General features: G+C 36.2%; 1 protein-coding gene across 1 annotated transcript in view; it reads left to right on the top strand.

Annotated features, from left to right (window-relative positions):
• Window positions 1-27,338, top strand: part of WDR64 (WD repeat domain 64) — a gene marked incomplete at both ends in the record, with an annotated part of 73,612 nt that overhangs the window by 14,848 nt on the left and 31,426 nt on the right. Inside the window, 9 exon segments of the mRNA XM_082612223.1 lie at window positions 8,527-8,610; window positions 8,614-8,626; window positions 11,115-11,209; window positions 11,212-11,220; window positions 11,887-11,916; window positions 13,170-13,277; window positions 15,728-15,803; window positions 15,806-15,941; window positions 18,961-19,095. Of these exon segments, the coding sequence (XP_082468349.1) occupies window positions 8,527-8,610; window positions 8,614-8,626; window positions 11,115-11,209; window positions 11,212-11,220; window positions 11,887-11,916; window positions 13,170-13,277; window positions 15,728-15,803; window positions 15,806-15,941; window positions 18,961-19,095 (686 nt within the window).

Genomic DNA, 27,338 nt, shown 5'->3' with positions numbered 1-27,338 from the left:
CAGGTGTACAGCAAAGTGATTCACATATATATATATATATATATATATTCTTTCAGATTCTTTTCCATTTTAGGTTATTAGAAGATATTGAATATAGTTCCCTGTGCTATACAGTAGGTCCTCATTGCTTATCTATTTTACATAAGATACACATTCTTTTCAAGTGTACATGGAACATTCTTCAGGATAGAGAAGGACAAATACTGTACAATTTCACTTATATGCGGAATGAAAAAACTCAACAAATGAACAAATATAACTAAATAGAAACTGAATAATAGATACAGAGAAAAAACATGTGGTTTCCAGAGGGGAGGCTGTGAGGGGAGGTGAGAAATAGGTGAGGGAGATGAAGAGATACAAAATTCCAGTTATGAAATAAGTGAACCACAGGTATGAATTATACAGTGTGGGGAATATAGTCATAATTATATAATATCCTTGTATGGTGGCAGATGACAAATAGATTATCACGGTTATTGTTTTGAAATGTGTAGAAACACTGAATTTCTATGTTGTGTACCAGGAACTAACATAGTGTTGTAGGCCATTTATACTTCAAAAAAAAAAAAAAACAGAACTCATAGAAAAAGATATCAGATTTGTGTTTACTGAGGTGCGGGGTGGGAGTAGGGAGAATTGGCTGAAAGTGGTCAAAGGATACAAACTTCCAGTTATAAGATGAAGAAGTATTAGGGATGTAATGTACAACACGATAAATATAATTAACACTGCTGTAGGTTACATATGAAAGTTGTTAAGAGAGTAAACCCTAAGAGTTCTTGTCACAAGGAAAAATATTTTTTCTACTTTAATTTTATATCCATGAGATGATGGATGCTCACTAAACGTATTTAGGTCATAATTCCATGATGCATGTAAGTCAAATCATTATGCTGTACACCTTAAACTTATACAGTGCTGTATATCAATTATATCTCTAAAACTGGAAGAAAAAAATTAATAGAATTACAATAAAACTGATTTTTGGAATTAATACAGCTAAATAATACATAGCCCAGCACACCAGTAATTGAATTTCAATACAACCTTGTATTTTTGATAATTCTTATAAATATTTTAGGCTGCTTATGTTAACTGAAAAACTCTAACAAACTTCTGGTGAGCAATAACAAAGCCTTGGACACCTGTAGACGAGCATGAAGATTCTACTGTGGAGTATGTTTCTGAAGCATGTTCTTTTTTGCAAGAAATGAAAAGTAAAAGTATGTCTTTTACTTAGATCTGTACTTGATTATGACATCGAAAGAGAAAATATGAAAGCAAAATATATATGAAAACATCTAAATTAGGTCATGATAGACATGAAAAGGGGTTACTGGGGTACAAGTTCCATATGTCAAAGAGAATGAATTCTGATTGCTGAGCTTATGAGGTTTTTTTTCCCTTTTTCTCTTCTTTCTTTCTCCCTTCCTTTTTTACTCCCTCCCTCCCTCCCTCCCTTCCTTCCTTCCTTCCTTCCTTCCTTCCTTCCTTCCTTCCTTCCTTCCTTCCGTGGTTTGTGTGCTTGAATTTCTAATGCAATAGTTTCAGACCACTAAGAATGCAAAAATGAGTGTATAACAAATAATTCATGTCAATATCAATAATTTATGTCTTTCAGGAAGTTACATAAGTCTGTTTATATTATATTACACACTTAGATTCAGGAAATCAATGCTCTAAAAATGTCCCATAATGACAACAAATGAGACACAGTATAGTTCATTTTTACATGAATTCTACATCAGCTGAAAATTTGGCCTCTGTGTATTTTGTATGGATATCTGTTTCGAGGAAAGATAATTATGTTACAAATTTTTGTTGTTATTGTAAATAAATAAAGCACTTTCTTGTCCTTGCAAAAAAACAAAACAAAACCCCCCCAAAAAACAAAAACAACAACAAAAAAAACTAAATTCAGACTTTTCATTGTGTAGATGAGGAAATTGAGCCTCAGTCTCCCCCTCACCCATTCCTTCTTTTTCTCCATCTCTTTCCCTTTTCAGCTAGAACATAATGATCAACTTACTTTTTTTTCAGAAACCTACCATGCATGTTCTCATTTAATCTTCACAACAGCCCCATGATGTAGATTATGGAGGATAATATTATTGCAATAATAAAGAGGAAGAAAATGAAGCACAGAAAGGTTAACTGACTTGTCTAAAGCCACACAAAAAAATTGGTTTCAGTCTTGGAGTTGAGATTTTCTCCCTCTCTATATAGCAATTGCAAATTACATTATCCTGTTACATCCCTTGGGTTCCTATAAATTATATGCAAGTTTTAGAAAAATTTGTGACCAGCCTCTGGCACACTGTATTTATATGAAGAATAACTTTGAAAAAATGGTGCAGGAAGTCTCTTTTTTTATTTTTCTGTCATTTTCCTCACAAACTATCTGTGCCACTGCTCCTAAGAGGCATTTCTATTTCAAGCCATGTGACCTAGCCTTTTTGGGCTTCAGATCTGTCATCCATAAAATGGAAATTCAATGCTGGAAGACTAATTTCATTTCGGTAGGAAATGAAATTAGTCTTTTTTATCAGCCAGTCAATCTTTTTTATTTTTTTTACTTTTTAAAAAAAATTAGTTTCTGCTTTATAACAAAGTGAATCAGTCATACATATACATCTGTTCCCACATCCCTTCCCTCCTGCGTCTCCCTCCCTCCCACCCTCCCCAAGCCAGTCAATCTTATCAGGTAATACAAACTAGGTTTATTCTTTTGAAGTCTGGCACAAACATACAAACCTGATTGTGGATATAAATCTCCTTGTTGTAGCAATGACACAAAAAGGTATACTTTCTTTTCCTAGGTTTTAGATGCAAATGTACTTGAAAAAACTGATATTTATAGAATAATGAAACCTTAGAACTCAACTAAAGTATCATCTGAACCTGCCCCTTTAATTTATAGTGAGAGAAATTAGATGTAAAGAGATCTAAAGAAATGTGATTGTCTTAAATTTGTAAAGCCAGTCAGTAGAAGATTCTGGTATTGATACAATCTTCTTATCCTACAATAGTGTGTCAGTCTAAATTTCTAGTGGGCAATTCATAAACATGTTCCTTCCAGGAGCACACCCAGTTGATTCACAGAAGAGCCATATAGCACCATCTGGGATGCCTATAACTGTGTTCCCCCAAAGTGAATTTAAAATGAACTACTATAAATCTGAAACTATTTGCTGACTTCAAAAATGTGAAAAGAATGCTCCAAGATAGGTTAAAAAATGAGTTGCCTACTGATTTTTATTTTCCTCTGCTTTTTATTTTCTCCAAATATTCTACATTGAACATGTGTTCCTTATGTAATCCTTAAAAAAAAAAAAAAGTGTAGCTAAAAAGATGGATTACTTAATGCATGGAGCAAGCCCTTTAAATAACAGAGTTAAAAGAAAATTAATACTCTAAAGCATCATTAATAGTCATAAAATACTCTAAGCTTGTCACAATTACTAGACTGAAATTTAAACTGCTGAAAGAGAAATTTGAGATCCATGAGGCTATAGCTCATCACAAGAAAGGAGATATTGTCTCCTCTTTAAAAACATTACTTGAAACATTTCCTTTCAAAATGTAATAACTTTAGCTGTCTCTTCAGAAGGAGTTTATCTGGTATAAAGTCTCTTAAATTTGTCCTCAATAAATTTTAGTAATTTGATGTTTTTAGTGTTCTTTGGAAATTGTTTATGGTAAGCATTGTAGTATTGTGTCGCTATAAGCTTAAAAATAGCAAAATGTATGATTTCCATAAGAGCAGATGTTGTACAGGATGCCACCTATCATAGATGTGACTGTAAACCACATGTATGACAGATTGCACGGCTGATGTGCCATCTGGGAAGGTAGCAAAGCTGCCCAGTGGACAGTTTTGAACTTGCAAAGAGGACACTAACACAGAAATATTAATTCCCTTTGTCATTTCGCATTATTATCTGAAAATGCTCTCACACTATTATCTGAGGTTAAATTGGCTGCTAATATTGGTGTTTTTGTTGTATTTTGCACAAATAACTTACTGTACTGAAATGCATTTATAAAAGGAGGATGTGATAGGCAGAATGCAAAAAAGGTGTCCCCCACCTCAGCTACCCGCCCCAAGATTCCTGTCCCCAGGTTATCCAATCAAATATCAAAGTAATTTAGGTACTACTGTGAAGGGACTTTGCAGATGCAATTAAGATGACTAATTAATTACCTTAAGATAAGGAGATTGTCCTGGATTATCTGGGTGGGCCCAATGTAATCACATAAGTCCTTAAAAAGAGAAGAAGGCAGAAGAAGATTCGAAATGTGGAGAATTTAAGTACCATTGCTTGTGCTGAGATGCAGGGGCCCATGTAGTAGGACTGAAGAGAGGCCTCTAAAAGGTAAGGGCAGCCCCATCTGACAGCCAGCAAGGAAATGAGGACCTCGGGCCAAACACATGAATGAGCTTAGAAGCAGACTCTACCCCAAGCCTTCAGTAAAGAATGCATCTCTATTGACATTTTGATTTTGCCATGTGAGACCCATGTTGGACTTCTAACCCGTGGAACTATGAGCTAATACATGAGTGTTGTTTTAACACACTTTGTTTGTAGTAATTTGCTTCCACATCAATAGGAAACTAATACAGAGGGGAGGCTGGATCTCAAAGATCAGAAAGAGTGTGTCTGTTGTTACAACCAGCAAAAAGCAAAATGTAGCTACAAGAGGAATCCAAACTTAACAGCAATGGAAGGAGGTTGCAATATTGGGAGTAGGAAGCTGGAGAAGAGAAAAGCAAGAAAAGGACTAAGGACTATGATCTATAATTATAATTACCTTTGGAAGGTTTGCTGTATTTTTTTTTTTAAGAAGATGTTTGGGGTAGGAGTTTATTAATTAATTTATTTATTTATTTATTTTTGCTGTGTTGGGTCTTTGTTTCTGTGCAAGGGCTTTCTCTAGTTGTGGCAAGTGGGGGCCACTCTTCATCGCGGTGCGCAGGCCTCTCACTATTGTGGCCTCTCTTGTTGCGGAGCACAGGCTCCAGACGCACAGGCTCAGTAGTTGTGGCTCACAGGCCTAGTTGCTCCGCGGCATGTGGGATCCCCCCCAGACCAGGGCTCGAACCCGTGTCCCCTGCATTAGCAGGCAGATTCTCAACCACTGCGCCACCAGGGAAGCCCCTGTATTTTTGTTTTTAAGATGGGAGAGATTCCAGCATGCTGAAAACAAGGCAGTAGAAAGGGAGAGATAGAAGATACTGAGGGAAAAAAAGAGCCAAGCTCTGAAGATGAAAGGGGATGAGTTGCAAAGAATACGTGGAGGGATGAGTCTAGGAAAGGAGAAACACATCTTCCTTTAAAAGGGAGAAGAGAAGAAAGAAGGAATCCAAAACCAGGTTAATTTTTGAAGAGGGTGGCAGGAAATGCTAAGAAAGCTCTTGTCTGGAGACTTCTACTATCATCTGAAGTAGGAAATGAAGCCAGCTGCTAAGAGTAACAATGAGCACATGTTTGGTAAGACTGGAGAAGGTTTGACATTGCTTTTGTGGACAATGTAATACAAGATCACCCAGGGAAGCATGGGATGATGGCTGGGCGGCACTGAAGCCCCAGGAGGCTGGAGCTCATGAATGATTCATAGCCCCATCCATAGGGCTGGGAGACTTTTTCTGTGGGTGATCAGCCACAGTAATTGGGGTGCAAGGAGCACAAGCAGTTGGCTTCCTTGCACCCAGCTAGGAGTTGGGTTTCCTGCCAGGCCAATGCAGTGGTAGAAAAGGATGGAGGGTTGTGGAAATGTGGAATTGAAGTGACAGACCACAGATTCTAAACTGAGTAAGAAAGGAAGTGAAGGCTGCAGGGACCTGATAAATGAGGAAGGGCAAGAGGCTGAATTTCCCTCTTAGTTCTGACTGGCTGAGGAGTCATATAAATCTTTCCCAGTGAGATTCCACACACATCAATTTACTGCAGTACCCATCTGACTAGTCTTTTTCTTTTAGAAGAAACGTTTCCATTCCCAAGTGGACTGACAGTTTTAAAGCACTATCTCCAGAGAGAGCCTAATTTTCTCATTAGTGGTTATGGTCTTGATATAATTTATGATTTTTTTCCTCTCTTCCATGAGGCTTTCTTAATCTAGGCTTTCTAATGATAATTATAGCTAATATTTTAAAAACAATTATTATATTCCAGACACAGTGCGAAATGCTCTACACATGTTACATCATTTAACCACCATTAAAAAAAGCCCTCAGAAGTTTGACCTTTTATTCTGCTGATGAGAAAATTGAGACTTAAGGAGTTAAATGTATTTATCCAAGTTCTAAGCACCAGTCAGTTGGAGAGCCTGAACTCAAACACTGGACTGTCTGATTCCACAGTGCATGCTCTTGCCATAAGGCCATATTGTGGGTTCAAATGATACAGAATATCAGGGAACTATATTCAATATTCTGTGATAAACCAGAATGGAAAAGAATATGAAAAAGAATACATATGTATAACTGAGTCATTTTGCTGTACAGCAGAAATTAACACAACATTGTAAATCAACTATATTTCAATAACATTATTTTTTAAATGGTACAGAATGTTGGAGGGGGGAAATTTCCCCCCTACTCCTCTTGAGTTCTTGTGACTGGATTAACAATAAAATTGACACAAGACAGATTAACATGAGAAAAAAAACCCAAATTTTAATTTATGCACATGGATGTCCCACAGAAATAGGATCTAAGACGTGGCCAAAGCAGGCAGCTTTTTGTACTTTTTAGACAAAGAAACAATAAATTTGTGAGGACTTGAGAGGACAAAGAAATTTAGGTGTGGGGTGCCCATTAGTAAAGAATATAACAGAGTTTGGGCTTGGGGTAGTAAATTAAAGAAATAGCAAGTTTTGTTTATATAGGCTTCTCCCTTCTTGGCACAAATTCTCTCTCTTTGGCAGTAAGGGTGTCCCTTCTACCTCTAGATGCAGGCTGGTACATCCTTTCATGTGAAAGTGAAAGGGAGTGTACCTTTCACACAAAAGCTTTATTTCTTGCTTTCAGGGAGACAGGAGGATCAGAGTGTCCTTCTTGTGTTGGCTGTTTCTTAAGTAACTTTAATTCATAATAATCAATATGCCATTGGCGCACATTTTGGGTTGGCCTACTCTGGGCCCCAACAAGGGCTAAGTTGCAGATCAATGCACCTCTATTAACTGGGTAATGCATCAATGAGTGATGACAGGAAGTTGCAGGGACAACAGATCCCTGTCCGTTCCAACAGAGGTCTATTGAAAGCTCTCTGCTTTCTCTTTTCTCAGTCCTTCAGAGGTAATTAGATACTAAATGCAGAGGTTCTGTACTCATGGAAAATTAGCAGCAATTTCTGAGAAGATAATAAATTACTTAAGCTTTTAATTGAATACTGCTTTTACTGGTGGGAAGAAAAATGGAAAATACAAGAGAGTCTTTGATAATCTTGATCTTCCCAAAGAATGAAATCTAACTGTAGGAAATTATTAAGGCACCTGGTTTATGTTGTTAGGTTTGGATGGGGGAGAATGTAAAGGAGGAAGTAGTAACATTTGTAAACCAACTGATGAAAGAACATGTTAACACATAATGCTAAGCCATCATCTAGCATCAAAATAGACAAATGTTATTAAAACAAACTGATATACAGTTGGTTTTGATTTATCTTCAATTGACTCATTTAGTCACTAGGTCCTTTATATGGAAAGTGTGGTCCCTCATGGGGAGCTTCTTAGAAATGCACACTCTCAGGCCTACGAGTCAGAACTGCACTTTAGTAGGATCCCAGTGGTTCACATGCACACTTGAATTTCAGAAGCTCATTCTGTTTATTCACTACCAAGCACCAATTAGTCTCAAGTTTACAAGAAATACAGTGTGTCATTAACTTCTAAGAACTTTATTTCTGCTTATTCATAGACAACTGAAAAACAGCTATCTTATTTTTCAAATTCCTTGGAATTACATAATCTGACAATTTATTCACAAATAAAATGCACTTTTTTACTTCAAGATATCCTTTCATAGTAATCAATTTTCATGCAACACCTGGAGGATAGGATTTGGAACAGTAAAATTCCAAAATTCTCCCTAAAAAGGAATGAAAGATCTTGTTCAGGAAGATTTACGGAAAATGGGTAGGAATAGTTATTTGAGAGTGGCCAAATTCATTGTCAGGATTCTCAGCTGAGACCCTGTCTGATGGAGGTTGATTTGATTTCCAAGCAAGTGCCAGCTCCTAATTAAACTATCAGTCTGAGCGAGGACACCAGCCCAGTACATCAGTTTATCTATTGGAAAGAAAAATCAATAACTGCTCAAAAATCATGCACCAGCAGCATGCGGTATGTTGAATACGTTAAACTGCCTTCTGATATTTATATCAGAACCACTTGATATTTATAAATCAAGCTATTGATTGTTAATCCAAATTAAGACTTCAAATTCAATCAACATTAAATCTCTTACTTTACAGCCATTTCTGAGATATTGTGCATGTTTATATGTGTTGTTTGAGATTTTAGATCTTTGGATACTTCTCCGAAGAAGATTCTCTTACTTCCCAAATGGATGAAGAAAATTTGGTTTTCCTCGTTTCTAGAAAACAATGAGTTGTAATTTCAGGTGATAATTTAAATTTCCCTAACAGATTAATGTGGGTTTTAATATTTTCTCAAAAATAAATATTGGGAATATAACATTTCAATTAAACCATTTTTCATCTTATTTACTTGATCAATACTTTATAACAAGAAAGGGGAGTGACAGTTTCGAATGTAATATCAGAAGAAACTTGCAGTTGAGTTGGAAATATAATTGCTCTGAAAGACATTAAGTAAGGAATGTTAGGGAGGGAAATTCCCACTTTCCTAAAGAGGTTCAGATCTCAAGTTAAAGCTCTCAACCCACAATGTGACCTCAATAATGCATGCTTTGGTACCAAATGGATCACATTTTTAAGAATAAATATTCTTAAAATTGAATTTTCAAGTTTTCACTTATTAGAACTCTTTCCCATGTTCTCACCCTTAATTATCTTATGGAGGTTTAACCCTACACCTCTAAAACTGTGAATTTGGGCCAATCACAGAGGAGTGTTACCCCAGGTTAAGAGGTCTCCAGTTTACATATGTCATTTGTTTTAAAATTTGAAACTGGACCCCAGGAACTCATTTCCCTCTCCACTATTGACAACTTGGGTTTTCTTTCCTTTCTTCCCTACAGGGAGGGAGAAGTCCAAGGTGAGGAAAGGCAAACCCTGGAATCTGCCCCGTCCTCCAGGGATTCATAGCAAATTCTGAGATAAAGGGCATAGTCTAGGTCAAATCTGGTGTTCCTTAAAAGAAAAAAAAAAAAAGACCCCGGTCCTTTGTGAGCAAAACCCACCCTTGTTTTTGACCCTTCCTTAGCCCAACCATAGGCCTCACCAGAGCCTAACCTCTGGGCCCCTCCATGGGAACTATCATCAAAGAACAGAAGCAAGGGAGCTATCCCTGCTTCTGTCATCACTGAGTGAAGAGTGGCCAGTGAGTAAGGGAGACATGTTGCTGGCATCCTAAATTAGAACTTCGAAAGCATCTTTATAGATAGCAGTTGGGTTCTGTAACTTGTTTATTCGCTCAGCAAATAATTGTTAAGGTCTACTTTGTGGGCCAAGTAACTTTCTAAGTGCTGGGGACACAGCAATGAACAAACAATCATAGATCCCTGACGTCATGGAGTCTACATTCTAATGGGGAGAGATAGACAATAAAAAAATCAAACAAGTAAATTAAGTGCTACAGAAAAAATAATAAAGTAAGCAGGCTGTGGAGAAAAATAAAACAGGAGTGCGGGAAGAAGCTGGTTTGGAGAGATTTTAAATAGGGTAGTTGGGGAAAACCTGAAGGAGATATGAGAGCAAACCACACACTTCATGCTGGAGTGGAGTGGTAGGGAGACAATAGTAGAAGATGAGGTTAGAGAGGCAACAGTGGCATGGGCACAGATGTCCAAGGACTTGTGGACATGCTAAAGACTTCTGAGTGAGACAGAAAGCTGTGAGAAGGCTGCAGAGAGGAGAGAGGCCTGGCCTGAGTTACCCTTCAAATGTTCTGGTTTCTGTGATAAAAGTGGTCTATAGTGGGGAAGGAGTTGAAGCAGAGAGAATGATGGTGGCTTGGAATAAGATAATATTCTGTGCCTGTTTTTTCATTATTGACCCCTCCAAGGAGTCTTTTGGACCTTCTTTTCTAATCTCATCCCAAATCCCCTCAACCTCCTTCCCGTTGACCCCCAGACATTTTAATACCTCAGATATACTGTGTATCTGCCTATGTACTGTATGTATATCTGAGCTTTTGACACAGAGAGTAAAACTCATTCACACACCACCGCCACCCCCTACCCCCGCCCAAGAACCAATTTGTACCCCCTTGGGAGCGATAATTTCTCTATTGAGAATGCATGAATTAGAGAGATAATACTGGAGTATGAGATTTGTTCACTTGCTTTTCCTCTCTAAGAGTTTACAATTATAAAAACTTGATTTAAATCATCCTGGGAAGAGGTCCAATATGTGTGGCTTTATCATTCAGCACATAGGCAAAGAAACTTGAAAGTGGTTTTTTCAAAATGCATGAAGTAAAAAAAAAAAAAAAAAAAAAAAAAAAAGCCTTAATAACAGTATTAATGTAGTTTCATTCTTTTGTACTGGAAAGCCTGAGGTAGTATTAGGTTTTTATTCTGTGTAAATCACTTGGTGATAGTTCAAAGAGAGAACTCCTGAGATGTGAAGATCTTAAAATAGAAATGATTCTAAAAGACATTTGGAAAACTCATTCTCTGAAATGTGCACATGGAGGTGGGATGGGGTATGATCTTACATTTTCTCTGGGAATTCATGCACCATGTTTAGTTGGAAAGCACTATAACATCAGATTACTATCTCTAAGGATAATTAAAAAGCAATAGTTGCTCATTTTTTGGTTTTATTCCACTTTAATTTTTAAGTAACTAAAGCCTTTCTAGCAAAAAGTTGGTTGTTTCCTTTTTCTTTTTTTAAATAAAACTAACAAGTGACTTTTAGGATCTTTACTGCTAGGAGTTGAAATGAGTGTTGTGCCATCGACAGGTAGTAGAAGACGGGATGTGATTAAGTGCATTGTCAAGATTCCTCAGTTGGATTTACTAATAACAGCTTCTCAGAAAGGATTGATAATAGTCTTTAGAATAGCCAGGTAATTTGAAAGCTTAGATTCCTTCCTCCCTCCTTTCTTCCTTCCTTCCTCTCTTTTGTTTTGTCTATGCATCATGCCTATGTATCAGATGCAGCAGAAACCATACTAGCTCTGCTTGGATAAATCTATGATTCTCAACCAGCATAGTACTTAGGATATGATATTCATTCAATACATATTTATTGAATAAAAGAGAAAGCCCACTGGATAGAATGTTCTTAAATCTCAGTAACTTGAGAGATAAATCAAATGAAAAGTTTTTTTTCTGTATCAATCTATTTTCCTATTGACCTGTTTGCCGTTCTTGCCATTGCTGTTAGTATTATTTTGCAGTCCCAATTTTTGGTATCAAAGGTTGCTCTGAATAGCTAAAGAATGTGAGGCAGTGTGCAAATAGAAGGAACAAATAACTAATAAAATTTAAGCCTAAGAGCATAGTGACCAGGCTTAAAGACAAGCCACAGAAGCATAAACTGGCCCAAAGCAAACAGTGCATTATTTTACATAGCTAGATTTTTCAGAGGCAGAAGGAACAAGGAGACTAACAGAAGGTAGAAATGACAAGTGAGATTAACCAAGGAGATACCGTGTTGCTCTAGAGACGGCATTTTCATCTTTAATTGTAGTGCCCACTGGGGATCATTATGCTCTTCCTTTTTCTTATAGATAAGAGTTCACACCAGCACCAACGTTACAGTAAGTACTTTTAAAAAGTTCCTAATTAAGTTAAACTGATTGATGATGGTTTCTCCATAACTAATCAAAATCTCAATGAAGAGCTTGAATACACTCTGAAAATAAGGGGTTTTCATAGACTGTAGCTTTATCTTTATTGACTAGGATCCAAACTAAACCTTGAGCAACAGCAAAGAGGACACAGACCTTGCTTTCTGAGTTAATTTGATTGTAGAGAATTGCTTGGAAAGTGACTATTCCTTGGAAGCTTCAATTTAAAATCTTCGCCTGTTTTTCTAAGTGCTCACTATTGAGGAAAGTAAAAAACAGACAAAACCCATGTTGTGAGAACAAGGAAATAGCCAGTGAAAATTATTTGAAAACATTTTATTCTAAACTTGGAAACAGCATAAAAAACTTGAGTGCAATATTGTAATTTATTTAATCCATATTGCTAACTGGAACAGTAATCTTGTGGCAGATATTGTAAAGCTATGGTGAATTGCTCTCAGAATCCCACCGTGGCTTTATGAGAGATGGAGAATGATTGACTTTCACCCTGCTTGTATGCACTGAAATGCACTGAGGGTGACATGCAGAGGAGTCTCTGAGCCTCCGTTTCTTAAACTTTCTTAAAATTCCTAACGGGTTTTACAGAAGATTCAAGGGCATGCCTGAAACACAGGCAGCAGTTTCTGGCACAGGAGACACTCACAAGTGGGAGCCATTGTTCTCATAAAGTAGTGTGTGGTCAGAGATATTACGGATCCTAGCCATGCCAATCTGGTGACTTTAGGAAAGCATAAGGCAGACTCACTGACCTCAACTTGATCACTAACCAGATGACCACCAAGGTCTTTTTCCAGCTAAAAAATTTAAGCATGAGGACAGGGCCAGAAAACTCACTTAATCAGTGCCCTAAATCTAGCCTCACTGAGTGCCTGTGCAGAAGTGTTCTCATGTAAAAGAACAATGCATAAAGATGACTGCTTGGTCAGTGGCTGTGTGCTTCCATGGGGCTGCCCCAGGCACTAGCTATGCCATTCTCCAGATGATGGTGCTGAGAAACTCAGGCTGAGGGTGAAAGGGAAAATGATGGGAGCCTCTTCTCAGGACATCGAAGAAGAGACATTGTGTGGCTCCTCTTCAAATAAGGGGGCAAAATGGGGCTTTTAATGTAAGCAATCTGCTCTTTTAGTAGCCACCATTGTGTGATAGAACAAAACACAATATACTCTAAAACACAACATGCCAATCCTATGCTTTTCTATCAGGATACCTCCGGGATTACAGGTTGTGATTACCTCTCTCAGCTGAAGCGAATTGTTGCTACTACTGAAAGGAGTATTGTGTGGGATTATAAAGCTCAAGGGAGCAGCCAGGTACTGTGCCAAGAGATACTCAAAGAAATTGGATTGTCTTTTCCATACTGGGAGGAAATGAGCAACCCACTTTCTCTATTGAACATCAGTTTCCTCATATATAAAATGAGGGGGTTTAACTAAGATAATCAAGTCCAGCATCAATATTCTGTGAGTCTTAATTAAAAGGGAACCCTCTTTCCATTTAGTGTATGTTTAATTTGTTTTGTTTTTGAGAGGGAATGATTAGTTCCTTTCTTCTTTTATACCTTTCTCTGAATCCACGTATTATCTTTTTGGTTATGCTCATGTTAACCAGTTCAAAGCCTTTCTCTTCAGTCCAGCTTCATTTGGCAAGAAAACTATTAAAATCAAATGCCTAATACTGGCAAAAAATCTAATGGGCAGATGTTAATGTTAGTCCCCTCAGTTAGTGATATGTTACCACTTAACCAATTTACAATATTTATTGAGCATCTGTAGACATATAGAAGTAATGAACATGTTCCCTACACTCAAACAAAACTCAGTCTTGAAGATTCTCACAAACAAACATAATATATAATATAATGGTACAGCAAATTATACAGTAAGAAAGAACAGGTACTCAGGGAGAGATGAGATCACTAAGCATTGGGGTTATTAAAAAAACGCCCTCAGGAAGCAGGCTGACTTTGAAGGACATGTAGGATTAACAAATAATTTAACCTTCCTCTGTACCATACTAGTCTCAGTAAAATAGTAAACTTCCTATTCTTGTCCACAATATTGGCCAACTAATGATACCAGGATGATTTTAAAGAAGGCAGCTGTTTGCTTAATGTATTTTATTATGTGATGTGTCACTATCTCATATGGTATAGTTTGATTACAACTTCTTTTCCTTCCCGTTCTCTCCTGTTTTCACTCTTGCTTTTCAATCTCATAGAAGCCTCCAGTTCATTGAAAGCATCTTCTTCCACTCTTCAGTATCCCTGCTTCTTCCCTCTTTCCCTTCTCACATTACCCCCTGGATGGATCATCTCTTAAATCTCTGTCCTTTAAAACTTGAATCTCAGATAGATGCTATAGCCCTTCTTTGCTCCTTTGCAGTGGCTAAGCACTGCTAGAGAAAAACTCAGAGTCACACTATTTGGCATCACTACAAATTCAGGGTCTGCAGACTCACCTGAGCACTCAGTGGCATATATCAATCTCTTTCTTATTCTTGCCAACTCACTTTTCCACTCCTGGCAAGTATTCCAGAATTCCATTATTCTTCTCAAGCCCTTTCCCTTTTGACAGATGAACTTCTTCCTGTTTCTGAGAATACTGAGTCTGAAAGGCTTGTACTCTTTCAAATTCTAGCCCTCCACCTACAGTTTTAACTAACAATACAACACTACTTCCTTTCTTTCTTCCTTCCTCTCTCTAAAGACAAAATATCTGACATTCCCTGTATCTGACACCCCCCATCCCCTCCTGCCTTGTCCAGGACAAGACTCCATAGCCTTTTCCCTTTCTATCTTTTTTGACATTAATCTCTTCTCCTAGGATCCTTCTTTTCAACCTCTTCTGAATCTTCCTCTCAACCAATTCAGGTCCCAGATCCAAGGTCACCTTCCCTGACCATGGGACCCAAAATGACCTCTTAAGTCACTCTTTATCACAGCTCTCTGGCTTATTATTTTAAGTGCACATCCCATTATCTGGAATTATCTGTTTAATTCATCTGTCTCCCCCGACTAGGACAGTAGCTCCACAAAGTCAGAAACTTTTGTTCATCACCATAAGCCCATGCCTAGAATGGTTCTTGCCATGTTGTAGGTGCTCTATAAATATTTGTTGAAAGACTGAATGAAACTCTAAATATGTTCAAGTCTCACTTATTCTATAGGAAACAAAACAAATTTAAAAATTTTTAAATACTTTTTTCTTCTCCTTAGGTAGAAACTAAGTTCCAGGAAAACAATGGCCATATAGCTTAGTGAATTCAGTTCAATAGTATAGAGTCAGCTTGATAAATGCTTGCTGAATATTTCTGGATAAATGTAGATGTTAGGATATTTTTCTCCTCGTAAAGTAATTGGGACTTTGATATTAGATTTTCCTATTTATCATTCATTTTTATTTCAGTGGTCTTTTAACACCTGAATTTTTTAATGCTTCCGGTTAATATTGCCTTTACAAATTCAAGAAAGGAATATTCACAGTAATACATCAGAAAATCTCATTATTTATTGAGCTAGAGACAGGTACCTCACACTTTTTCCCCACAAAACACCCAAAAGCACAATGTTGGGCTCACAGTGAGAAGTTAATTCGTTAACTTCTACTTAGTTAACTTTGTTTTTTTCAAGTTCCTTTAACAATGGGAATACCTAAAATGAGAAACATCAGAAAGTAAAATCTTATCAAATAATAAGAGTAATATTTAAATTTAATATTTAGAGCAACACAATAACTTATTAAAAGTGTTCTTCTGTTTCTAGGAAAACTATTTTGTCATAAAGCGTACGGATCATTGCCTCCTCTGTGTGTGTGTAGTGTCTCTGCCTGACCAGCTCTGCCGGATGACATCCTCTTGGGGGACGATGGTGGTTTTGTGAACAAATTCACAGTAAATAGTGATGACTTTGGTCTCAAGAAGGCAAAATCCAAAAAAAATTTACAAAATCAGGTGTTAGACTCAAAGAACTTTAAAAGGTAAGGATATTATGGGAATAGGCCAATTGTTTTAATATAGACATTGTTCAAGTATTTATGTAGTGAAAATAATATGCCAGACCCCATGGTAGAGATTTTAAATACAAAGCTGAAAAAGAAATGTTTTTTACCTCAAGGAACTTCCAGTATAATAGGGAAGACAGACAGGAAAATTAGCAACTGAAATTCCTATTTTAAGTGCTACTGACAATGAAAATCTATAGGTACTTGAATGAATTAAAGAGTTCAGTGAAAAATTAAATCATGAATAAAATATAAAAGACATACATGGCTGTTCACTAGTATTTAAATATGGAAGACGATTCTAAACATAAAAGCAATGGATACAGAATTCAAAGAAAAAGTTTGATAGATTTGACTATACACATCAAAAGATAACATTTTGAAAGTAAATAACAAACTGGGATAAATATATATAACAAATATGACAGACAGTGGGTTAATAATCTTTAATAGGGTTTAGAATTCAATTAAAAAACAATAATTTCTCAAGATAAAAACTGACAAAGACAATGAACAGATAATTCACACACATGCCCACACAGCAGTCAATAAACATTTCAAACTGATCATCAGGCAAGAATGCTAAGAACAGTTTCCAACTGATGAGGTTATGGGTGATTTCTATTGTCTGCTTTATAATTGTAGTGTTTTTGAAGTTCTTAGAGTAAGGCATATATTACTTTTATTAGCAGAAATACAAGTTTTATACTAAATACAACCTTTTTATTAATCAAAGAAATACAACTTATAATCATATACAACTTCTCACATAAAATTAGAACAGATTAAAAATGGGTATGATGCTGTGAGATGGGCATTCTCACATACTGCTGGTGGTGAAAGTATGAGTTGAATCGCATCTGGAAAGCAATTTGGGCAGATGCATCATGTGTCTTAATAAACATTTATACATTGAGACCTGTGATCTCCATGTGTTTAAAAATATAAGTATGATTATCACAGCATTATTTCTAATAATAAAATATCTAGTGTCCAACAATAGGGGAATAATTAATTTTAATAAGTAATCATTTAAATAAATAATTCAGGTATTATATAAACATGTGATATAATATAAATTCTATAAATATAATTACATATTTTATAAATATGTCCATACAAGTGTAATGCATTTATATATAAATTACATTTTTGTCAGAGTCCTAAAAAATATTTAAGGCATTAAGGGCATTCAGTAAATCATAGTATAACCATATTAGAGAATGCCATGCATCTCCATTAAATTATATTTTGAAAGATATTTAATAATATGGAAAATGTTAATATTAAGTAAAAACCTTTTTATTTTTTTATGTACATTGAATCCAGTTTTATTTATGTATATGTGTTAGTATGTATATGTGTCCATTTGTATGTCTGCATATTTCTACTTAGAAAGAAAAATATTGAATGTGAATTTCCCAAAATGTTAACAATGATTCTTTTTGGAACTTCAGAGAAGTGATTTTTCTTTTCTTCTCTATGGTTTTCTACTTTCTAAATTTTGTACAAACAAAATTTTCCTTTTAGAATAAGAAAATAACTTTGAAAAATACAGGATTATATTTTGTTATTAATATAGCAAATATTTTATTCCAGAGATAGAATATGCAATTAAAAGCTCATTACATCTATTGCTACAACAGAATTAAGACTAGCCCATTGCTGGAACCCTAAGAATGACACAATAATTATATGGCTTCATTTTCCATCCTTCATATATTAGCAGTATTACTTAGTTCCACCAAAGTATTAGACTCTGATGGGGGAGTTTTCCAGTATGTGATGTGCTGCTCTATTTACTATCAAGCACTTTATTCCAATTATGATAGGCTCTTAGAATAGATGCTGAGACATGAATCTTCTCTTTACTGAGATGAGTGTCACCTGTCAGAAAATTCCATAGCCTGTTTTCCATCTCTGCTTCCATTAGACAGATATGTTAGAAATGACATTGGGGGAATCTGAGGAATTTGAGGAATGTAAGTACAGTTAAATGAATGCTAATTCATACTGGTTCTTTTGTAGATGATTTAATCATGCAGCTGATCATTATATACATGACAAATTATTTGAGACTAAAGTGTATATATATATAAACTGAGTGTTGAAGCAAAACATTGTAGAAATTAAAGAAAGAACTAACCAGTATCCAGAGTTCAAAATTTAACACAATCTGGCATGGAAAAAAAGGAATCTCTCCCGACTCCCACTCTGTTTAATCCAATACTGTTGAACTTTCCTGCCTTGAGTTATAAATATGTCTATTTCTCAACTACAATCTAAGGAACTTGGTGATAAGGATTTTACCTTAATCATCTTTATGTCCTTGGTACCTGGGATACAATAAGTGCTCAATAAGTGTTTGTGGGTGAGGAAACAAATACACTATAAAATATGAGTAAATAAAATACCATGAAGATGGTTTCTTCCAGGTTAAGAAAAGAAGAATTTTATGGCAGTTTTGGCCTCTAGTGCTAAACCTCTCCCTCACATGTCCTGTGTACTGATGAGCAAGCCTTTGACAAAGACTTTGAAGGCTGTCCTAGCCTCAGCTTTACCAGTAATCTGGGATTATAAACTTCCTAGTTCTTCAGTTTTGAATGTATTCCTGGGAAATATGAAAGTGAGTTGACTCATACAAGATAAAAAACAATATAAAATACAGTTCTCCATTGGCATGATCAGGATTTTTTCAGTAGGGTAAGGATGATCATGTCAATATTGGACTGGGGTTCTTCTAGATTATTCCTCTAATTATGAATCTATAGCTCAAAATCTGATGGTAAACTTTTATTTTTTTCATTTAAAATATGATGACGATCATATAGTTAAACAATTGAAAGTATAATGCATAGGATAGTGTTACACATGCAGGCTTTACCACAGCTCAGAGCTGCGATTTGGTTAAAGTAAAAGTGAAATACCAAATAGAAACTCCACATGATGTGTTTGTGAGTCTAACATAACCCCCTTCTTTTCTTGTAATTCTCAGTGTTAAAAGGAAGCTACATAATGACTGGCTTATGAAAATTAGATATATTTCAGCCCTAAATTGCTTTGGATCCTGCTCCTCAGACAGTGTTCATTCATTAGTTTTGGAATCCTTGAAAAGACTTGAGGATAATATGTAAGTACAGTTGTTTATATACATAAACATTCTGTGACTTTCAGGTGTTTTCCTGAAACCCATGGCAGCCTTGGAGCTTTTAAACTGGTTTTTAGACATATCAGATGTCAAGTATTCCATTTGTTCAACAAAATTAATTAGATTTTCAGGAGGACGTTGAAGTTACTCATGCAAATCTGAACATGATGTGTCCTCCTAGAAGCAGTTTTGTTCCTTTGTTTTTATTGCTATATTCTATTAAAGTAAATCAATATTGGTGTAGCTATATTTTCCAAATATAGTTCTGTTGGTAAAACTTTATACTTTAAAAATCATTCTTACTGGTCAATTGACTGTCAATAGCCTGTGAGTATCTGTAGAACAGCCATCATGTTCCATGTGTAATAAATATCCAAAATGGCTTTCTTATAGACAGATGAGTTTGAATAGTGTGTAGTCTTATTTTCTACCTAGTTAAATATTTATTAATAGTTATACTGATATATAGCAAGGGTATATGAATATATAGTAACTATAAAACAGCTGTTATATATTTTTAAGAGAGATACATTCTACAGCATGGATAAACCTCAAAAACATTTTGCTCAGCCAGACACAAAAGACTGTATATTGAATAATCCCATTTGTAGGAAATGCCCAGAAAAGAAAAGTTTATAGAAATAGAAAGTAGATTAGTGGATGCCTGGGGATGGTGATAAGAGCAAGGACCCCAAGTTGTCACAAGGGAGGTCTCTGGGTTAGGGAAGGCTAAAGAAGAAGGAAATCACATGATCACATCAACAGATGCAGAAAAAGCACTTGACAAAATCCAGCACCCATTCCTGATAAAAACTCTCAATCTAGACACAGACATTATACCAGTTACAGGAAAACAACTCAAAATGGATCATAGACCCAAAGATAAAATACAAAGCTGTAAAACTCCTGGAAGAAAATCTAGATGACATTGGGTTTGGCAATGACTTTTAAGATACCACTCCATGAGCGAAATCATTGATAAACTGGACTTCATTCAAATTAAAAACTCTGCTCTGAAAAAGACACTGTCAAGAGAACAAGAAGACAGGCCATAGACTAGGAGAAAATATTTGCAAAACACATATCTGATAAAGGGCAGTCATCTGAAATATACAAAGAACTCTTAAAACTCAACACTAAAACAAACAACCTGATTAAAAAATGGGCAAAAGATCTGAGCAGACACATCACCAAAGAAGGTATACAGATGGCAATAAGTATATGAAAAGATGTTTCACATTCTACATCATTAGAGAAGTGGAAACTAAAATCACAATGAGATATCATTACACACCTACTAGAATGTCCAAAATCCAAAACACTGACAACTTCAAATGCTGGCAAGAATGTAGAACAATAGGAACTCTCATTCAGTGCTGGTGGGAATGCAAAATGGGTACAGCCACCTTGGAAGACAGTTTGGCAGTTTCTTACAAAACTAAACATACTCTTGCCATATGATCCAGCACCAAAAAGCACTAAAAGCACTAAAAAGAAATAAGCTATCCATGAAAAGACATGGAGGAACCTTAAATGCATACTACAAAGTAAAAAAAGCCAATCTGAAAAGGTTACACACTGCATGATTCTAACTATATGACATTCTGGAAAAGGCAAAACTGTGGATAGGCAATTAAAAATCAGTGATTACTTGGATGCAGTGGGAGGGAGGGTTGAATAGGCAGGGCGCAGAGGATTTTCAGGGCCTTGAAAATACTCCATATGATACTATAATGGTGGACACATGTCATTATACATTTGTCCAAACCCACAGAATGTACAGCACCAAGAGTGAACCCTAATGTAAACTGTGGACTTTGTGTGATTATTATGTGTCAATGTGTAGGTTCATCAGTTCTAACAAATGTACCACTCTGGTGAGAGATGTAGATAATGGGGGAAGCTATGCATGTGTGGGAGGGCAGGAGCATATGGAAAATCTCTGTAATTTCCACTCAATTTTTCTGTGAACCTAAAACTGCTTTAAAAAAATTGTCTATTAAAAAAATGCACTGAGCCACAAATTAGAATCTGACTTGCTGCAACAAGAAGCGAAAGGTCTTCTTTAAACTTTGTTTTCAGGATGAAACTGGAGGGCATTATGCTAAGTGAAATAAACCAGACAGAGAAAGACAAATACTGCATGGTATCACTTATATGTGAAATCCAAAAAAAAAGTAGAACTCATAGAAACAAAGTGTAGAACAGTCGTCACCAGGGAAAGGGTTCCCTTTCCATAGGGAAGGGTTCATAAAAGTTTGGTAAACTTTCATATAGGTTTTTATAAAACCTATAAAATGTCTGAGGATCTAAGGTAAAATGTGGTGACTATAGTTAACACTGTATTGTATAATTGAAATTTGCTAAGAAAGTAGAATGTAAATGTTCACACCAAAAAAAAAAAAAAAAGTAAACATGTGAGATGATGAATGTGTTGATTAACTCAGGGGAATCCTTTCACAATGTGTATATATATCAAATCATGTTATACAGTTTCAACATCTTATGATTATATGTGAAAACTGAAAAAATGAGATAAAATACAACAAAACACTATGGGTAAAAGCTTAAAACTGCAAAACCCTTACCTAGTGATTCAATTCCATTCTTAAAACTTACTTTCTCAATTGTAATAATTTTCTTCTGAATTTCAGTTTTTCTGCTTAAAGAATCAGTGAGTTGAAATGATACGGAGTCTTGCTTTCTTTTTCTCTTTGCATTTAGGGTACAACTTTTAAAAGTCCTGGGAAAAATGGTGGAGAGACAAATATGACCCCCTAACAAAATACAAGTGATAGATACCTCCTAGGTCCTCTTGAAGTTTTAGTGAAACTCACAAAAAAGTGGGAAACAAAAGATAGCCTTTGCACATACAGAGCTAGAATTTCTTTAAATTCCAAGGCTTTTAATTTAAGCAATGGAATAACAGAATTAGAAATTTAATGAAAGATGAGAATATCACAGTCAGTCAGATGACTGACTACCTTAAGTTTTCCTAGAAGTTGTAGTCTTCAGTAAAAACACATATTTCCCCTTACCTAGAAAAAGGTGAAAATGTTTATCTTGGTGTAAAACATATTACAGTGAGAGATGATTTTAAAATTTTCTTCAGTAACTTAAAAACAATTTCATTTCTTGACACCAGATTTGACACCACAAATATCATTTCTATGTTTTTGTGACATAAGTAACTGGCTAGTGATTATACTCTGGCATTTTAAAGGAATACATTTCTGAAACATTTAATTAAGAACTAGATGCCACCTTATTTCCAATTTGATTTTATACTATGTTGGCAATTCATGATACATTCATAATCATAAAGAAACATTGTGAAAACATATACAAATAGAATATGTCCTCATGGTGATATAGAAAAAATATATTCTACTTCAACATCCAGAGAAAGGATTTTTATTTGCAAGATATACGAACCTACAACCATGATTTCCACAGAACAAATATTACCAGTACACTTACCAGGGTAATTCTAACAGTTTATATGGCAACCAGAAAGCTGTATAAGGTAACATAGTTCAGCCTTTAATCCAGAACTGTATCAATTATTCAACAAATATTTACTAAGTCAGAATGTGTTAAGAACTGTGGACAATACAAATATGTTTAAGTCGTGACCCCTGCCTTAAAATGCTTAAAATCTAAGTGGGAAGACAAGAAATATAGACATAAAATCAGCAGTACGGTGCAGCCAGCTCATGTCAGGAATTTGGCCTACCTATTGTTAAACTCTGCCATGATTAAAATAAGGTCACAAATAAATTATATTGAAAACAAAGGCAATAAATACTCAAAACTCATTACTTCTTATTTATTTTACCACATTTTACTATTACCTATGTTCTTGAGGGTTTTATGTCCTGAAGAACACAGTACTCTATAATGGTGTGCAACTGTGTATCTTTTCCTAACTCCACGTTAAGAGATGTCCCTTTGCTGGTTTGAAATCAGCCATGAGAGAAATATTTATACCATGGAAAACAGCAAATGTTGTAAACCAACGGCACACTCCCATCTCTACTTTCCTGCCCCCAGCTCAATGAATGTTAAACATTTATCAGCTCACTACTACTTAGGATAATTTGCATTACAAAGAAGAGCAAGTTAAAGGCCAGTTGACTGGTTTAGGATTATAGGCATAATAGGAGTTCAGAAAGGGAAGTGATAAATAATGGTCCTCCAGCAAGCCCATAGAGATAAGAACAAGAAGTCTTATATAGGGGACTATGTAAAGTAACTTGCCAGTGATTTCATTACACAAGAAAGTTTAAAGCAAACACAATAAACGTGCCTAGTTGGCTTTTAGATGAATGAAGTGGCTTTTTTTTTTTCCTTCTTAAAGACTGTCTTTATATCGGTAAGTTTAGTTGCCTATTGTCACTCTAATATTACAAAATAGAAATCAAAAATTGATCTGCACAATTTTGACAGGCGCTAAGTTCCAACATCCTTCTCTCAGACCTTCACGTCTTACCATATCAGATTTTGAACACTCCAACTCGCACTATACTGACTCAGTGATGTTGCTGAGGTCTCTGATACATTTATCTCTCAGTAGATTGATTTTTTTTTTTTTTTTTTTTTTTTTTTTTTTTTTCAGTATGCGGGACTCTCACTGTTGTGGCCTCTCCCGTTGCGGAGCACAGGCTCCGGACACGCGGGCTCAGCGGCCATGGCTCACGGTCCTGGCCGCTCCGCAGCATGTGGGATCTTCCCGGACCGGGGCACAAACCCGTGTCCCCTGCATCAGCAGGAGAACTCTCAACCACTGCGCCACCAGGAAAGCCAGTAGATTGAATTTTATCAGCCCTTTCCTTGACTTTCTTCCCTTCCTACCTGCCTGGATCCCAAGTTAATCATCTGAGTTTGTATCTCACCAGCATTCTTCTGATTTATACTCCTATCTGTCCAATGTATCAATCAGCAAAATCCCAACCCTTTTGCTCAGCAGAGCCCTTAGCCCAGTCTCCCAATCCTTTTACATACCTTTGATTAACCCCCTCTCATTCCTCTCAGTGACTATTCCAAACTTCAACTCCTTTCACCCTCCACCGATGTCCTGTCCTTCCATATGATCAAAAAAACCCAAACAACAAAAAAAAACCTGTGGCCTCAGGAGTAATTCCCCAACACCCTAGATCTTTTCAGAATTTTCTATATCCACACCCAGCCTTAAGTCTTTTCTTTTTGTTTCAGAGGTTGGTAACACACCTTCCATTGTTGACCTTACACTTAACTTCTTCTCCAGGATCTTGCTACCTCAGTTTCTCCCACTCTCCCATTTTCAACCTAAAATGCTCAAGTCTCTTGTGATCTGAGTAACACTTTTCTTGACCTTTAGTGCCCTTTGATCTATCATACTACACCTCTTCTGGAAAGGGTACTCTGCATTCACTATCCCCACTATCTCGTCATTACTCATTCCCTCTAAAATCCTCTCTCATATAGCCTCCCGGCTCCTACTCTACGGAAAAGACTCTCAAATTGGCCAATGATGTCTACATTGTCAGACCAAAGGAAATTAAACTTGGAGCATTCAGCATTACTGATCTCACCCATCCTAAAACTCTATTCTCTTGGCTTTTGGGAAGCCAGAGTTTTCTCCTGGTATCTTACTGTTTGACCTTTTCCCTTGTGATTCCTCTTTTTGTGTCTGCTCTTTTTGCGGTGGTATTCTCCAGAGTTTTGTCCTTAGCCAACCTTAATTGTCACTTTCTACTGAATTCTTGGGTTATGTTCCTCTTCTCCAACATATTAATACCTGTATACTAATGAAACCCAAGCTATCTTGAATGTTGGACTTACATATACCTACTCACTATGTCCACCTGGATATCTCATAGCCCCTTAAATTTCACTTCACTTCACCCACATTTTAATCTATGCCTTTTATAGAATTTAAAATTTTTCTTTGTGGCACCATGATGCATCAAATCATCTAGGCAGAAATTTAGCAACTCCACATGACTCTTTTTTCCCTCAACCCCTAAAAATCATCAGTCACCAGTTTGTCTATATTGCCTTAAAAATTCTTGTTGAATCTATTTTATATTCTGTATCTCTATTGTCCTAGGCTCTTCTCTCCAACTACCCTCTTGTCCCAATACTCTTCCAAACTATTCTTGTAAGGATGATATCCAACATCTCAATGTCCTTCACACTTCTCCATCACCTGTCACAGCACTCCCATTATCTGGTTCCTGTTAACCTCTCCACTTCATCCACTTCACTGCTCTTTACTACCTTGTACTTAGGTTCCTGTTATCCTGTTACTCTGAACTTCTTGCTGATCCCTGGATGCTGCATGTTGGGACTTTGTACATGTTCAGTGCCTGAAATACTCTCTCCACTCTTCCTCTTAGTTCTTCTACCTCAACCTCCATAATCCTGTGGGACTTTTTTTCTTTTTTTGAAAAGAGAGAAGTTTTTTATTTTTAAAATTTTTTCCAGTTTTTTGAGGTATAACTGACCCCATAAATCCTTTAAGGATCAAGTGATACCAACTCTAGGAAATTTTCCTAACCTCTCCCAGAAACCTCTTCCCCAACTGGGTTAGGTACCCTTTTCATGCTTCAGTCTTTGTACTTATTACATTTTAATTATGTTTAAGGATGTGTCTTTCCAAGACACTAAGCTTGTTGAGTTTTTGTATATTCAACATTTTCTTTTTGATAGTCCTATAATTTGAACAAAACTACATAGATGACTCCAGAAGAAGCTCTAGAGCAGGAGGCTGAATATTCACTTTTTTTTTTCAGAAAATAATTATTGGTTAGTTACTCTGTTTAAGGCACTGTATTAAGTGTTGGAAATTTAAAGATGCATAAGACTAGGTCTTTGCTCTCATGTCTAATGAGGGAGAAAGGAAATAGATTCCCAGAGAGGGTGATAAGTGTCATGATATCGATTTAAGAGTGTTGTATGGGAGCAGAAGAGAGTTCTCAGAGCATCTTAAGGTAGGATTGGGGTGTGGATAAAAATTGGGGTAGGCTTCCTGAAAAAGAGTGTCATAAATACTGAGTTTTGAATAATTGGTAAGAGTTAGCCAGGTAAAACAGTTGCAGGAGAGTAGAGTTGATAAATAGTCACATTAAAGAAATGACATTTATAAAGGCACAGAAGTGAAGAAGAAGATGGTGAATTCTAGAAACTGTAAGTGGTTCAGTATGATTGGAACAGAGAGGAAGAGTTGGGAAAGATGAGACTTGGATAAGCCAAACATGAAGAGACCTGCATACCATGATAAATTTGGAATTTTAACCTGATGGCTACAGGAAGCCATTGAATACTTTAGACAGAAAAGTGATAAAATTCGTGTTTTTGACAGATTACCCTAGCAGCAAAGTGGAGAATGGATTGGGGAAAGGAAAATTGAAAAGAGGGAGACCAGTTGGGAAGATATGGCAATAGTTTAGAAAAGAAATGATAGGGGTTTGAACTGAACCAGTGAAAGTAAGGATGGAAAGAGAACAGATTCTCGTATAATTTAGAAGAATTGGTGACCTACTGGATGAGAGAAATAAAGGAAAGAGAGGAATCTAATGTTCACTTTTTCATTCTCAACAATATTTAATGTATGCCTATTATAGATCAAAAACTGTTTCAAGAAGTGATATAATGGTATACAAAAAAGACTAACTCTCTCCTCTCCTGGAGTCATATTCTAGTGGGAGAGCAAATAATCAAATGAATAATACAGACTTAGGTGAGTAGGTGATGGAGATGAAGGAGCATTATGGGATAAAGAGTGATGGGAGGCAGTAATCTTGACAGGATGGTCACGAGAGACTGCTCTGAGGAGACAGCCTGTGATCAGAGATCTGAGTGAGGTGAAGAACAAATCATCCAAAGATCTAGAAGAAAAGCATTAGAGCAGCAGACGCCAGGCTCAGTTTGGGGGAACTATATACGTGGCTGTGCTTTTCACTATGAGAGAATATAAATAAAGGAATACATTTGCAAGGGAGTTCTAGATCACGCCTGCCACTTATTCATTGTCCAAGAGTCTTGGGCATTTGAACTTATTTGAACCTCAATAACCTCACTTATAAATGGGAATAATACTAACTTTCTTAGCTCATGGGATTTTTGTGCTACTCAAAAAAGTTGAAAAGGGTGAAGGTGCTTTGAAAACTAAAACCCCTTAACAACTGAAATTATTATTATTTGCTTATAGACATTTAAGGTCTTTTGTGGAGACTGGATTT

This window comes from Mesoplodon mirus (assembly GCF_964341445.2).
Source record: "Mesoplodon mirus genome assembly, chromosome: 3".
NCBI lineage: Eukaryota > Metazoa > Chordata > Mammalia > Artiodactyla > Ziphiidae > Mesoplodon > Mesoplodon mirus.
The sequence above is the reverse complement of the archived record's forward strand: the minus strand, read 5'-3'. Positions and strand labels throughout refer to the sequence as shown.